Source organism: Gavia stellata, chromosome 31 (genome assembly GCF_030936135.1).
Source record: "Gavia stellata isolate bGavSte3 chromosome 31, bGavSte3.hap2, whole genome shotgun sequence".
Taxonomy (NCBI): domain Eukaryota; kingdom Metazoa; phylum Chordata; class Aves; order Gaviiformes; family Gaviidae; genus Gavia; species Gavia stellata.
Genome location: NC_082624.1, coordinates 4,634,789 through 4,648,250, shown reverse-complemented (window position 1 = coordinate 4,648,250; position 13,462 = coordinate 4,634,789). Strand labels below are relative to the sequence as shown.

Here is a 13,462-nt window from a genome sequence, read left to right as displayed (position 1 = left end):
AACAGGGCATGCATCCTTGCACTTGCTAGTCTGCATTTTCTGCCTCCACATCACTGTCATCTGTGAGAGGGAAATCACGCAGGGTTTTCTGAGTGGCGCAGCTTTTGGTTTGCATGGGGCATTCCTGGTTTAAGATTGCCTGGGTAAAGGAGAGAAGAAATCATGCGTTAGTAAAAATGGTGATTAATTTGAATAGTTAACGGGAGCATTACCACTTTTAGAGAAAGCCAAAGCAGCCAAGAACTTTTGCCCAGGGAATACGAGCTGTGAGTTAGGGAAAGGACCATAGCTCTAAACTTTTCTGGTTTTATTGTCTGAGTTTTTTGTCCCTTTTTTGAGGGCAGAGTAGAGCCCAAGAGGGAAGACACAACCCCTGGCAAATTTCTTCTAAACCCCCTGAAAATCTCTGGATTAGCAATCCCCTATACTTCAAGGGAATAAAGTATACTTAAACTCACAATCTTCTCCTCTTTAGCGGGAGGGTTGCGCAGGTACCAACAGAGAGGAGCGTAGGCAATATTGATAACTCCAATGATGATCATCAGCCAGGGAAACCCGATAGCTCGTACAATCGCACCGCCTGTGGCTGGACCTGCAAATTTAAAAATTAAAAACAGCTAAGGTGACAGAGCAAAAAGTGCCTTTCCAGCTTGGAGGGGGGTCTATAAATCTACAGTGACTGGGTTGCAGGCTCAGTGCCGGTTGCTTGCGGTGAACGCTGGGAGGAGGAGAGGGAGCAATAAATCGAGTGAAATACACCCGGGGTGCGTCATCCCATGGGTAAGAGTTCCTCCATACCAATCGCAAAGCCCATACAGAAGGCGACATCAGCTATGGCGTAGACATTGCCGTAGACGGAGGTGTGGCGAAGGTCCACGAGGTAACCCATGATGGGCATCATTGAGGAGTCCACCATTCCTGCCCAAAGCAAGAAGGACCTGATCAGTCACCACCTTCTCCGAGGGCAGTGGTGAGAGCTGCGCTGGAGCTGTGTTGCACAGCCTGACCACCGACGGCTTACCTATAGCAAAGCCAAGCCCACCGTTTGGGCCAATCAGCCCGTAAATATTTTTGGCCAGAGGTACCTTTGAGAGGAGAGAGAGAGGATATACAAATAAGGCCAGAAGAGCCATGCAAGGTGTGCAAGTGTAACACAGATCCGTGAAACTGATACACGCGTGCAACCACTGAACACGTACTGACTGCTGGGCACGTAACCCCCTCTCAGTACTGTCGCCCACACTGCCCCTGCTGATTCTTCTACAGAAAGGTCTCAAAATTGTCTTGTGCCACTTACGCAAAGGAGACTAATTCCCACCACAGCCATGCCGATCAGGGAGCACAGCCACCTGCAACGAGGCCGTGGTTAGGAGAGGGCAGATGGTCTCAGTGTGCACAACACCATAAGCATAATTCATGCTGAAAGCGCAGAACTGGGCTGGGTTGAGCTGAAATCTCTGATGTTCCACTTACCGGCCCATTTTGTTAGCCAGAATCCCGAAGAGATTGGTGCCGATGAGGTAGGATATACTGGCAGGGAGGAACGCCAGCCCTGAGAGAGAGAGAATAAGAAAGCGTGTGTCATCTCCAAACAAATACAGGGGATTTGCAAAAATATTCACTTCGCTAACTGCCTCTCTCATTTGGAGAATATCGTGAGCCAGGCAAGACAAGCTAACGTCCAGCACCCACTCTGGGGGTGTGCATCCATGCAGTGGTGCTTCTCCGTGTCCTCCACTGCCATTGCTCTGTGTCACGGCTGCACTGGCTGCCCCGTTGCTCCATGCCCTGTAGAAGGGTGGGGATCCTTCTACGAAGACAGAGGGAGGCATAGAAAGTGCATTTGCTTATTGATGGGTGGGAAACTGAGGCACCGTGATTCAGCCACAAGATCTGGGTGAATTATCTTGTGCTAAATGTAGAACTTTTTGCCTCCTCTGACTTAATAAACTCATCCTTCTCTCCTGTTTCTTCCTCTGCCACCTTTCTCCCCTTGCCTTCTGCTTTTCACTTACTAAATAAAGAGGAATAAAATAACTGCTTAAGTAAAAAGCTTAGAGATCATTATGTAGTCAAAATTAAATATTTGCACTGTTTGCTGATTTACCAGTTGTTTATTTTTAATATACTCTCCAGCCAACTATAAATAAAACTGATTAGCTCCATTTCACTAAGACAACTTCCTTATTGAAACACACTGATTTATGTTTAATTTTCTCTCCCCTCTTTAACAGCTACAGAACACAGTTAATCCTGCAGGTTTAGTCCAAGCTCTTCTGTTTTTTTTTTTTTCCAGAATTATGAGAGTGTGCAAACTGAAGCATAAAAATAAAGAAGCCCCTTGAGTTCATAATAGCTTGTGAGATGGGTGGCTGGCAGTTGAACTGTGTCTAAATCCAAACTGCTCTCAAATCTCAGGTACCTGAAAATGTAGTGAATATATTTGGTCCTGAGTGCTTTTCTCAGCCTGTGACGTTTGTGGTTTCCAGGCAGCTATGCTGTCCCTTCTCCCCACTGCCAGAAGCCTTGGGACGCTGCTTTACCCTCGCCCATCCTTGCTCAATCACTTGCTCATGAGAAGCATCGTGGGCTCTTATCGGGACGGATGCTCCTGCCTGACCAGAGAATAACTCGATTAGGAGCTCTCTCAGCCCTCCTGCTCCCAGGCTGCAATTCAATTTGGGATCTAAGTGTAGCCTGGGGCACCCCCCGGGTCATTCCTCAGCCGGCTGGGTTTTATAACAATTAGTTTTCATTTTTGTAGCAAACACAGACAATGCTATCTTCGTATCACATTTTCTAGGCAACTGATGATTAGCACGTACCATCCTGTCCAGCCTGGGACTCTCTAAATGGCCTTGTTTTACTCCGAGCTGCCTCTGCAAAACCCATCTGGCTGCCACGATTCAGCCCAGCACGATACCATTATCTGCCCTGCAGAAGACGGGATTCGACAGGCTTCCCGTGCGTGAAACAGCCTTTCTTCCACCGTTATTGCTCTTGTGGGGAGTCTGATTCTATACAATTTTTTCAATAATAGAGAAAAGCACATTGTATAGCTATGACTAAGGACACTTCCAGCTAGAATTGGAGCAACACGCAGGCTGGGATCACTCACTCTGTGCGGGTGAGGGTGTATGTTTTCTGCTTTTTTAGAATGGTATAAGAGATTACTCAATCCGTCTCGCAGTGCCAAAGCAGAACCGGTTCTAGCTGAACTATATCAAGCAACTGTTCAGGAGCGAAGGCTGCAAAGCACAGCACCTACCTAGCTGCCATTTCGGGGAGCACATGGTTTGCATCATCCAGATGGGCAAGGTGGGCTCGAGCATGGCTACCCCCATGTTGGAGAAGCAGAGGGCTCCTGATGGGGGGAAGAGGGAGAAATGCTCTATTTTAGCCACCCTCTGCTGCTGTTTCAAGCAGGCACGAGTGAATCTCTTTAATCAGGAGATGCGGGTGCACAAAGAGGGGCACGGTGCGTGCTGACGTCCGCCTTTACCTGCAGCGGCCAGGATGTAGGGGTCTCGCAGCAGGGTGAACACCGGCGTGCCTTTGGTGCTCTGCGGGATGGCAAAGGGGGGTTACGTCGGCTGAGAGCCGCCTGTGCATTCGCACCCATCCTCGGCTCGGTGCCTGCACAGCCCTCCTCCCCGGGGAGCACCCGCTTCGTTCACGCCACCTGGCACCGGCTCACGTATGGGCACACGTCTGTACTCACCTCGGGGGAGATCTTGGAGGGCTGCAGTATGCAGAGCTGCAAAGCTGGGAAGAAAACCCTGATGTTAGCTTACTTCTGGAGACAGCATCACTTCAATCCACATTTCCCTCTGGCTTTTCCTTCAGCACGACCCCTTTCGTTGGCAGAGCCCCCGGGGATGCAGGGGCTGTGTTTGGGGACATCGTTCAAGCGGGCGGGGGGAGAGGTGGCTCCCAGCCCTGCTCCCACGGGAGGGAGCAGCAAAACTCCCTGAAGTGGACTGTGTTAGAAGTGTTTTGCCGACCCACGAAGCAGTCAAATATGCAAATGCTCTCCGTCAGGCTGCCAGCTGCCTGCTGGGGGGCCACAGCTAGAGCATGACAGAAATTAGATGTGGCAAAGAACAGGATTAAAGAAGAAAGTTTCGTATGTATGGGACCTACGTTTCATTTTCCAAAGGCTCTTACATGCTTCATTAAAGATGTCTTGCATTACATCTAGGCAAAGACGGTAACTGTGACTATAATTTAATTAGCTTAATACTTCCCACTAAAAATGCACATTTCTGCTATCTATAACTTTGCCATTACAGTCCGAAGGCTCTCGTGGCCCTCATCTGTAATACAGCTATTGGAGAAAGAACAAGGATCACCATTTATGCTGGCAAAGTCTAATTCCTTCATGGCACGGTGAAGAGGCTGCAGGCAAGTGTGCCTTTTACAAAGAATTCACTGTTGAAAGAGCTTTACTGAATGTGCTATTCAAGCCATTAAAGCAATCAAGGGGTTTATTAAGTAATGAGGGACTAATTCTTACTATATTGCTATGTCATGCATCTGGTGGTAGAAAACGCACGATTTAGCAATAACAGAATAACCAGTGCTGATGATATCACCCGTGTTGTATTAATCTGCCTCTTCCTTCACACAAGCCCTTTGAGATTCTTCCCGAAACGTCCGTATTTAAATCTTTCCACACGCTTTTTTTTGGTAGGATTAAACCATTTGGCTTCTCACCTCCATCCAAGAGGGCGAGGAGTGCCAGGACCAGGAAGGGAGACCATTTCCCCACGAACTCGTACATGACGCTGCCAAAGGGAGCCCCGACTGCAAGGGAAAGGCTGCGTCACACAGCGGCAGTGCCAGCGTCCCCAGCACCCGAGCAGCAGCACTCGGCTCCTGCCGTCGTGGTTGTCTCTGAATCCCCCAGCGGGTGTTTGGTGATGGGTTATATTAGAGAAGGTGTCGGACCCAGCAGGCAGTGGCCGTGGAGAGTGAGCAGAGGGAGCGGGGAGGACAGGCCAGCCATGCCCGCGGAATGCCGCCGGGGAAGGGGCACAGCCAGGCAGGTGGAAGCCGTAGGTGATGGCCAGCAAGGCTCTGGAGATGCCGTTGATGTAAATCCCCTGGGGAGCAAGGTTTCCTTACTCAGCACACCCAAGGCCAAGCCTCCAAGAGCGATCCCCATCGCGTTGCCCCTCTCGAAGTCGTCTGTGTACACGCTGGCCAGCATGCCCAAGCCTGGGAGCAGAGAGAAAGCAGAGGCCACGTGAGGCTGGCTGGTACAGTGGTGGTGGGGCTCCTCCCTGAAAGCAGCCTGGGCTTTTGGGGGGATTTATCTGCTTGTCGGCTGGGCTGTGTGGGTGCACCGTCTGCACCAGCCAGGCAGGCGCAGCGAGGAGGAGTTTGAAGCTGAGGAAGGCACCCAGCGTGTCCATGCTGCTGATTGTTCCTGAGATGCTAATTGAACTCAGACAAGGGGAGCTAATGTAGATAACTGCGGTGTAGCTAAAACATTTACCTGCAACTGATGAGAACGATGACCCAATGCCTTGGAGAGCTCGGGCGATGAACAGCAAGGTGTAGGTGCCTGAGAAAGCAAACACTGTGGAGGAAGGAGAGAGGTGCATCAGGCAGAACCGCAGACTGAGTGTTAAAACCCTGCAGGGGGTAACAGGGACTCAGCTTGCACCAGTTTGGGTGCTGGAGGGTGCTGGGTGCCGCTCGTCCTTTCTTGTCACTAATTTCTGAGACTGGTTGCTCTGCTCTCACTCCTTTCTCCTGCACGGGGACAGCGGTGCAGGCACAGACCAAAGTATTTTCTCCTGTGCTGCTGCGTATGAAGCGCAGACCGAAGGACGATACTCACTGACTGTGGAGAGGAACATGATGATGAATCCGATGAACATGGGGATGTGGTATCCTATCCTGGAAAGGGAAAAAGAGGGACCATCTCAGGGAGAACTCCTCATTCCAGGATGAGACCTAGTCTTGCTGCCCAGCCTTAACACATGTCTCTCTGGGCTGGTGAGCACCTCTTGACTGTGTGGATGTGCCCGTGAGTGCTGTTCAAGGAAGCACCCAGTGCCTCAGTGCCCCCAGACAACACGGTGAAGCACACCCAGAGACACGGCTCTGTTTTGCCAACTCATCTGCCCACCCAGACCCTGTGGAGATGAGCCCAGCGCCCCTCACACGTGTCTGCTAGAGACAAAGGCAAATTAAAACTCAGGGACAGAAAATCTGAACAACAACATTAATCCATAACAGGTGGGAATCTTTGTTTGTTTATTTGATGGTTACTGGTATTAAACAGCATCTGTCTGCACCTGAGGAGAGCATTAGTGAGGCTTATGTTGTAATATAAACTTGCAAGCCATTTGTAGTTCTTAGAAAAGGTAAAATTCAGGCTTATTTGATGCACATATCCTCCTCCTTGCTATTTCACCCACCGGTCCCTGTAATTCTGTGATTGCAGGGGCTGCCATGTGCAGCACAGACCTTCTCTGCTCAGCTAATGGTGATTTCATTAGCAGGCAGGAGCTGCCTGTCCCTGAAGGGCTACACCCCGGTACAAACCCAGGTCTCTGACCTACCTGTTGGTCAGGAGACCCACGAACGGGTTGACCACCAGCTGTACGAGAGCCTTGGAGGCAAACAACAGCCCCACGCGCACGTTTTCCTTGGCAAGGAACTCCTCGCCCTCCGGGCAGCCGCTCGGCAGTGGTGGGCTGCTGGTGGGGGGCTGCGGCGGGCGGCTGCTCTCTGTCCCGTTCGCCAGCTCCGCAGCGCTCGCAGAGCCCAAGACGGTCACCGTAGTGTTGTCAAAATAGGAGAACATGGAGGAGAAAGGAGGAGCCTTCAAGGCTGGAGGAGCCGGCTCAGCCTGGGCTGGGGAAACAGAGCTGTTGGTGCCTTCATATTCTGTTGTATAAAGGAAGGTGGGGACGATCGGTACTGGAAAAAAAGCCAGGGAAGGGATTAGTTAGTGATTTTACTCCATTTTTCTGGCTCAGCACACAGCTGAACTGAATGGTGCTGGCCAGATGTTGGTGTCCTGGAAGCTCCCATCACCCAGCCCTCCCCAGGGCTCTCCCTGCACAGGGACCCTGCCGGCATTGACCAGAGACCGACTGAGGAGCCGAAACCCTGAGGTGGCACCCAAAGAGCACAGCGAGAGCCCCGCGCCGTACCCACGACCGTCAGCAGCATGTTGTCCAGCAGCAGCGCGACGAATACCACCACCAGCACCAGCCTCCGCGACGCCCTGCCCGCTGCCAGCCATCGCCAGGGCACGCCTTCGGCAGCCGGGGGCATGGCCGAGAGCCTGGAGCTCACAGCTTGGGTCCTGCTGGCGCCTGGTCTTCAGGGCTGAAGGTCGTCTACAACCTTTAAAGGAAACACTCCGGGTTACAACCTCCCACAGCTCATGGCTTCTCCCTTGAGAAGGCAACTCCTGAGGTCACTTAGTGTCTGCGTCCTCCAAGAGCTGGGTGCTCTTCCCTAGGAGCTGGGACCACCAGCTTGTCTATCAAAGACCGTGGTTTTACCAAACTTGCATTTAAAGTTGCAGATGGAGTGAGCTCTAACCTGTTTCCACTCTCCTGAGACATCTTGTACCTGCTTCAAGGCATCATTTAAGTCTTCTTCCAAAGACTCAAAGCACAGATCAAGCCAGTAGCTTATCTGTGGTAATCTCTACATCTTTTATTCCATGTTTGTTCTTTGGAGATTAAATTAGGTCTCAAAGGAAATTCATTTACCTTACATGTCTTTTCATTTGACCTAATTGAAATGTCATGGCAAGATACAGGACTTAAAAGCCTAACATACGTGATTAAGATCAGAGCTTCAGAGGGACTGAGAGAAGATTGCTTGCTTGGTCAAATTGAAAATATCAATCAGAAATTTGCACTAAACCAACCCAACAATTAGCCATTTACGTTCTTATAGCTTGTAGGCACTTCAGAGACTGTGGCAAAATGGATGGAGCCGAGTCTTAACTATCACTCTTTCCAATTCCCCTGTGGTTTCCTGAACCCCAGCCAGTGATATTTATCAATTTTTAATTTAAAAAGCAAACCGTCCAAACCCTCTATCATTGAATGAGTGCCACACAAGTCACTTAGCTGGAAAACAGGTGTGGTTTCTCACTGTACCTCCAAGTAGTAGCAAAGACCAAATAATAGAATTAATGCAAGAGAAGATACATATATATATATATAAAAATTAGAGAGAGAGAATGAGTAAGGAAACATAGACAATAAAGACATGTAGACTAATGTAGCCCTTACGTCTCAAGCCACAAACCCTGTCCCCTTCTCAATGCAAACCTGTTGCGTGGAGCAGAGGAAAGCGAACTCTTACCCTGGAGCCCATCTTGGTGCGAGGAGCCGGCTGCTGCTGCGGGAAGCAGTGTGGTCTGCAGCTGCTGCTCCCGGAGGATTTATGATTGCCCTTTATCAGAAGAGGATATGAGTGTCCCTCTTCCATGGAAGATTTAATTGGAACCTCAAACAAGTTTCATTCAGCCCTGCAGCTCCCTCTGCGTCAGAGTAGGACAATGGTGTGGGCTGAGGGACTGGGAGGAGAGAGGCAGGAGTGTTTATCTGCAGCAGAGGCAGCCACTCTCCAGGCTTTCATCAACGCTTATCTCTCTCCGAGCACCTTAACTCTTGCCTGGGTCTGAGCACACTGAACACGCTGCCCTGGGACTGTACAGCCCTCTCCTCCGTGGAGGAAGCCCGCTCTGCCCCATCGGTGGGTAGTTATGAGTGGCAGAGAACAGATTCATCACTGGAAGGCAAGGCTGTCATTGTTAAATGGACCTGGGAAACGCATTTATAAAAACCATAATAGTCTAGGTTTTGGACTACTGTCCGGTGAGTGATGGCCATTCTCTTGCTGCCGAATGCTGCTTGTCCTTGGTACAGCTGCCCTCCTTCCAACTGTGACTTCGTGTTACACATCTCGGGGTAAAACCAGGCAGATTTCACCATCGAGACCTGCAGCACCCGAGGGATTTGTGGTTAACTCCAAAACTCAGGGAGCACAATTTGCCGAAAGAGGAACATTGCATTAGTCACTCCTCCCTGCTCCCTCTGCACGTTTGTCTGTCACCATGGGCCGTACATGGGTATTTACTGGGTTGAGCCCGCGGACGCTGGCAGCGAGTGCCGGTGTGTGGGCAGACGCATGCGTGTCACTGCCGCCGCATGCACCGGGCGGGTGGTGAAGGAGATGCATCAGCCAGCAAGTGGGGAAGGACTCGCTGCGTGGGCAGGAGAGGCTTCTGCAGGATACACAGCCAAAAAGGCAGCGGCTGTGGGGTTTTGCTAAAGGCTCCATGTGGCGGGTTTGCAGGGAGATCTGCATTGCTTTACAGCCTGCAAAGGCAGGGAAAGGAGCTGCACATCCAACAACCCCCACAGCCGCCAGTACCAGAGTCGCTGCTTCTCCCGCGGGTTGTGGTACAAGGAGCTCCCTGCAAAGCATCCCTTCTCAGGCAGGCTTTTCCTTTATGTGCTCAATCTTTTCAGCATTAGAAGGAAAATAAACTGAAAGAAAGCTCTTCCTCAAAAGGAAAAGAGGGATATTTAGGTCACTGAGTTTCAGGCTGTGGGCTGGTCCGTAGGGTGCTGGCAAGCTGCCTTTACCTAGTCCACAACGTAGATCAGCTTTTCGGGATTTCCAAAATTGTAAGTGTGATGATAAGCGTTCATAGTGGATGGAAATACTTTTAAGGCCAGAATGCACTGATCCAGGCCATGATTTCTCAGAGATATGGGGGAATCTCACCTCTCCCCTGGGTATCAACAGGTTGTGGTCCCTCCCCATCGGAGTTCTGCCCTCGCCTCCTCCCCGCAGAAGGATGCCAGCAGTGGGGTGCCTGCCCACAGCCTTTCCCTACACTGTTACGCTGTCTGCTTCATCTCCAGGGACAGGGAGATATTTCTTGGACTAACAAGGCCGGTTTCTCATAAGCAAAGCTGGATGGAAAATTATATCCATGCATGGGTGAGGTACTGCAAATGCCATTTACAATGTGATCTCTTTTCTTCCATCATTTCTGTTTTCTTAAACTTTTGACATTTTGCTCCATGATTTCTTTTTTAAACCAAAACTGATACCATCATTCATTCAGGGTACAGAGATTTACTGCAGAGAAAGAAAATAAATCCTAAACATATTCACCTTTTCTCTGTTGGCACGTAAATCTGCCATTGAGGCCATTTATCTGGCTTCTGCACGGCCAAAATCTATTGCCAATAACGTGAGATGAGTACATCCTACCAAGGAATTCCCTGGGTGTGCATTAGAGCAGAAGTTGAATCCCTTAAATATATTTCCTGAGCTGAGAATTGAACGTCTAGGCCTGGAAATTGCTTTCTAAATATCTGCAAAGTAGACAGAGGCTGAGCAGTGCAGCACTACCATCTACTGAGGGAGCTCAGAATTGCTCAGCTGTAGAGCAATAGAAGATAATTCAGATTATCTCTGGATAGAAGATAATTCAGATTCTCCTTCAGGTGAGGAGGGGCATGTGAAGACAGTTATTTTTTTTCTTTTTCTTGTGTAGGCCCCAAGGCCAGGACACCGTCTCGTTTGGCAGTCCTAAGCAGCCGAAGGAGGTTGCAGTCGTGTCACTTGTTTTGCAGAGATGACGGGAAAGCTTACTCAAATGTGCTTTGGAAGTTTTCCATGTGTCCGACAGATTTTTTCCAGGTGGTTCTCTTTGAGATTTTTTTTTTTTCCTAACCATTATAAATGTTTGCCATGAATTTTTCTCTCAATAACCCTCTGGAAAAAAATGACTACAATTTTCTTCCTGGCCAGGCTGAGGTAGTAAAGTGTAGTGAACATTACTGATGTAATGAAAAGTGCAAGAGAATTTATGGGCTGTCTCAAGGCCCAGCATAGGATGTGGGCCTGAAAAATCGCTGATAGCAGACCTCACGCCGGCTCCGCAGGCTGATTGTAATTCCGTCGAATTCAGTCGACAGCAGGCTTCGCTCGGCGAGATTGCTCTCTGCTGCTGACTCACCTCAAAGGTGCAGTGAAATACATCCGCTGTGCAGCGAGGGCTCCTGCGTACCAGCACAAAGCAGCATTGTACAAAGCAGCGTGAGACAAATGGCTTATAGATGTAATGCCGCCAGCCCGGGGTCGGGTGAACACGGCAGCGTATGCACAGATTGGAACAGGCACCTGCAAAACCACGCTCTGCTTTAAAGTCACTCTCTGCTAGTATTTCCTTTAGCAGAAGGTTTCTATTAGCCAGCGCTGGAACCGCTGCTCCCGTGTTTGCCGCTGCCTCTTGCCTTGTGCTCTCCAGTGGGTGAATTTGCATCGTTCTGGCAAATGCTGTTTTGTTGTTAGTCCACGAGGCAAATTTTCTCAGCCTGCGACACTAGTAAGAACCGAATAAAAATATTTAGAACACAAAATGGTCTGCTTTGAGCAATTGGAGTTTGCATCCCTGGGACACCTTTTAAGCCGGGCTTTGAAGGCAGGTGGAAGCAGTTTGCAAAGCGGTGCTGGTTGAAGTGACCCTTGAGGCTGCCGTTTAGCGAGTCCTGATGGTTTCTATTTTGTTAAGTCCTTTAGGCTATTAAGAAACAGGAGAGCTCAGTACTTTGCTCAAGGTCGCGTTGCCTTAGAAGGAGAGTTGAAACCTGGCCAAAGCCTTCCAGTTTTGTGTTTAATCCACTCGACAGCACTGTCCCTTTGTCCGGGGTTTATTTATTGTGTTTACTCCCTCCTTAGCCAAACAGTTTCTTGTGTGATTGTGCAGGTTTCTTTCCATCAGTCTCACCAGTCCCAGGTACTCTGTTGCTCCTCCAAACAAGCACAGAATTGCCAATATCTCTTTGAAAACATATTCCCCCAAATATTTCTAGTTTTAACGTAGAAGGAGGTAGAATATTGTTTTATAACATCAAATAATTCTATCTCACTGCTAAGCGGGAAGGAGAACAAACAGCAACTATTAAAATTTAAGATGTATGAAGAGATACATAACCCATAAGGAACTAGAGGTTGACAGACTACTGGTTTTCTGGAAAAAGGTGTTTACAAATAACCCGCTATCTTTTTTTATTAAATCAAAGATTTAGGGGTAAGGCAGCTCTCATTCTGTCGTTTAAACAATCGTACCAGTCAGCCCTTGATGCTTGAGTATGTGGCATCAGTGCAAGTGGGGTGTTTCCATGGACAGCCCCGTCTCATGGCCAGTTCGTACTTTATTTCTTATCTCCCATCTCCCTCACGCAGCCTCCGCTGCACTCCTAGATCAAAGTGCTGGTTTGGGTTGAAGCAGAGCCACGACAACATGGCTGAGGCGTAAGGACACCAAAGCCCACGGCCGGAGCACTGCCGAGCCAGGGCAGCGGGACAGAGGGGGCCCCAAACGCCCCTCGTGCCCCTGGCCCGGGGCTGGGGACGCCTGTGGGGGGGTCACCTGGGCGGGAGGCCAGGGCTCTGCTTTCCTTTTACAGCAGAATTACTCCTTTTCTTGTCTTCGCAGCCATTTAACCCTTCTGGCAATCCAGTAATGAATGAGCTTTCTTTCCTTCTTTCCTTCTTTCCGTCTTTCTTTCTTTCTTTCCTTCTTTCTTTCCTTCTTTCCTTCTTTCTTTCTTTCTTTCTTTTCTTTCTTTCTTTCTTTCTTTCTTTCTGTTTTTTCCCTTTTTCTTCTTTTTCCTTTTTCTCTTTTTTCCATTTTTTTATCTTTTTCTCTCTCCTTTTGTTTTTCTTCTCTTTCCTTTTCCCTTTTTTCCCCTTTTCCCTATCCCCCTCTCCCCCTTTTCCTCCTTTTCCTTTTTATCTTTTTTCCTTTTCCTTTTTGTTTTTTTCCTTTTCCTTTTCCTCCTTTTCCTTTTTGTCCTTTCCCTTGCCTTTTATCCTCTTCTTCTTCCTTTTCCTTTTCCTTTTCCTTTTCCTTTTCCTTTTCCTTTTCCTTTTCCTTTTCCTTTTCCTTTTCCTTTTCCTTTTCCTTTTCCTTTTCCTTTTCCTTTTTTCCTTTTATTTTTATTTTCCTTTTCCTTTTTTCCTTTTCATTTTCCTGTTTTCCTTTTCCTTTCCTTTTCCTTTTCCTTTTCCTTTTCCTTTTCCTTTTCCTTTTCATTTTCCTTTTCCTTTTTTCCTTTTTTCCTTTTTTCCTTTTATTTTTATTTTTATTTTCCTTTTCCTTTTTTCCTTTTCCTTTTCCTGTTTTCCTTTTCCTTTTCCTTTTCATTTTCCTTTTCCTTTTTTCCTTTTTTCCTTTTTTCCTTTTATTTTTATTTTTATTTTCCTTTTCCTTTTTTCCTTTTCCTTTTCCTGTTTTCCTTTTCCTTTTCCTTTTCCTTTTCCTTTTTTCCTTTTTTCCTTTTTTCCTTTTATTTTTATTTTCCTTTTCCTTTTTTCCTTTTCCTTTTCCTGTTTTCCTTTTCCTTTTCCTTTTCCTTTTCCTTTTCCTTTTCCTTTTCCTTTTCCTTTTTTC

The 13,462-nt window shown here is 48.4% G+C and overlaps 1 protein-coding gene across 1 annotated transcript; it reads right to left on the bottom strand.

Moving 5' to 3' along the window:
- Positions 1-25: 25 nt before the first annotated feature.
- SLC18A1 (solute carrier family 18 member A1) lies at positions 26-7,296 on the bottom strand. Its single transcript, XM_059831499.1, has 15 exons — positions 7,173-7,296; positions 6,576-6,936; positions 5,849-5,907; positions 5,501-5,584; positions 5,128-5,220; positions 4,717-4,806; positions 3,722-3,765; positions 3,503-3,563; positions 3,269-3,364; positions 1,474-1,552; positions 1,298-1,349; positions 1,022-1,085; positions 799-918; positions 459-592; positions 26-139 (listed from the first exon to the last, which is right to left on the bottom strand). The coding sequence occupies exons 1-15, from the start codon at positions 7,294-7,296 to the stop codon at positions 26-28; spliced, it is 1,575 nt and encodes a 524-aa protein (XP_059687482.1).
- Positions 7,297-13,462: the final 6,166 nt, after the last annotated feature.

What these genes read in the sequence shown, in the direction of transcription:
- SLC18A1 (XM_059831499.1), bottom strand. Translation starts at nt 7,296, where the DNA reads ATGCCCCCGGCTGCCGAAGGCGTGCCCTGGCGATGGCTGGCAGCGGGC. An exon ending in CTACATCCTGGCCGCTGCAG is followed by an intron (nt 3,365 to 3,502) that starts GTAAAGGCGGAC and finishes TCCCCCCATCAG; the next exon opens with GAGCCCTCTGCTTCTCCAAC. An exon ending in CTCCCCGAAATGGCAGCTAG is followed by an intron (nt 1,553 to 3,268) that starts GTAGGTGCTGTG and finishes TCTCTCTCTCAG; the next exon opens with GGCTGGCGTTCCTCCCTGCC.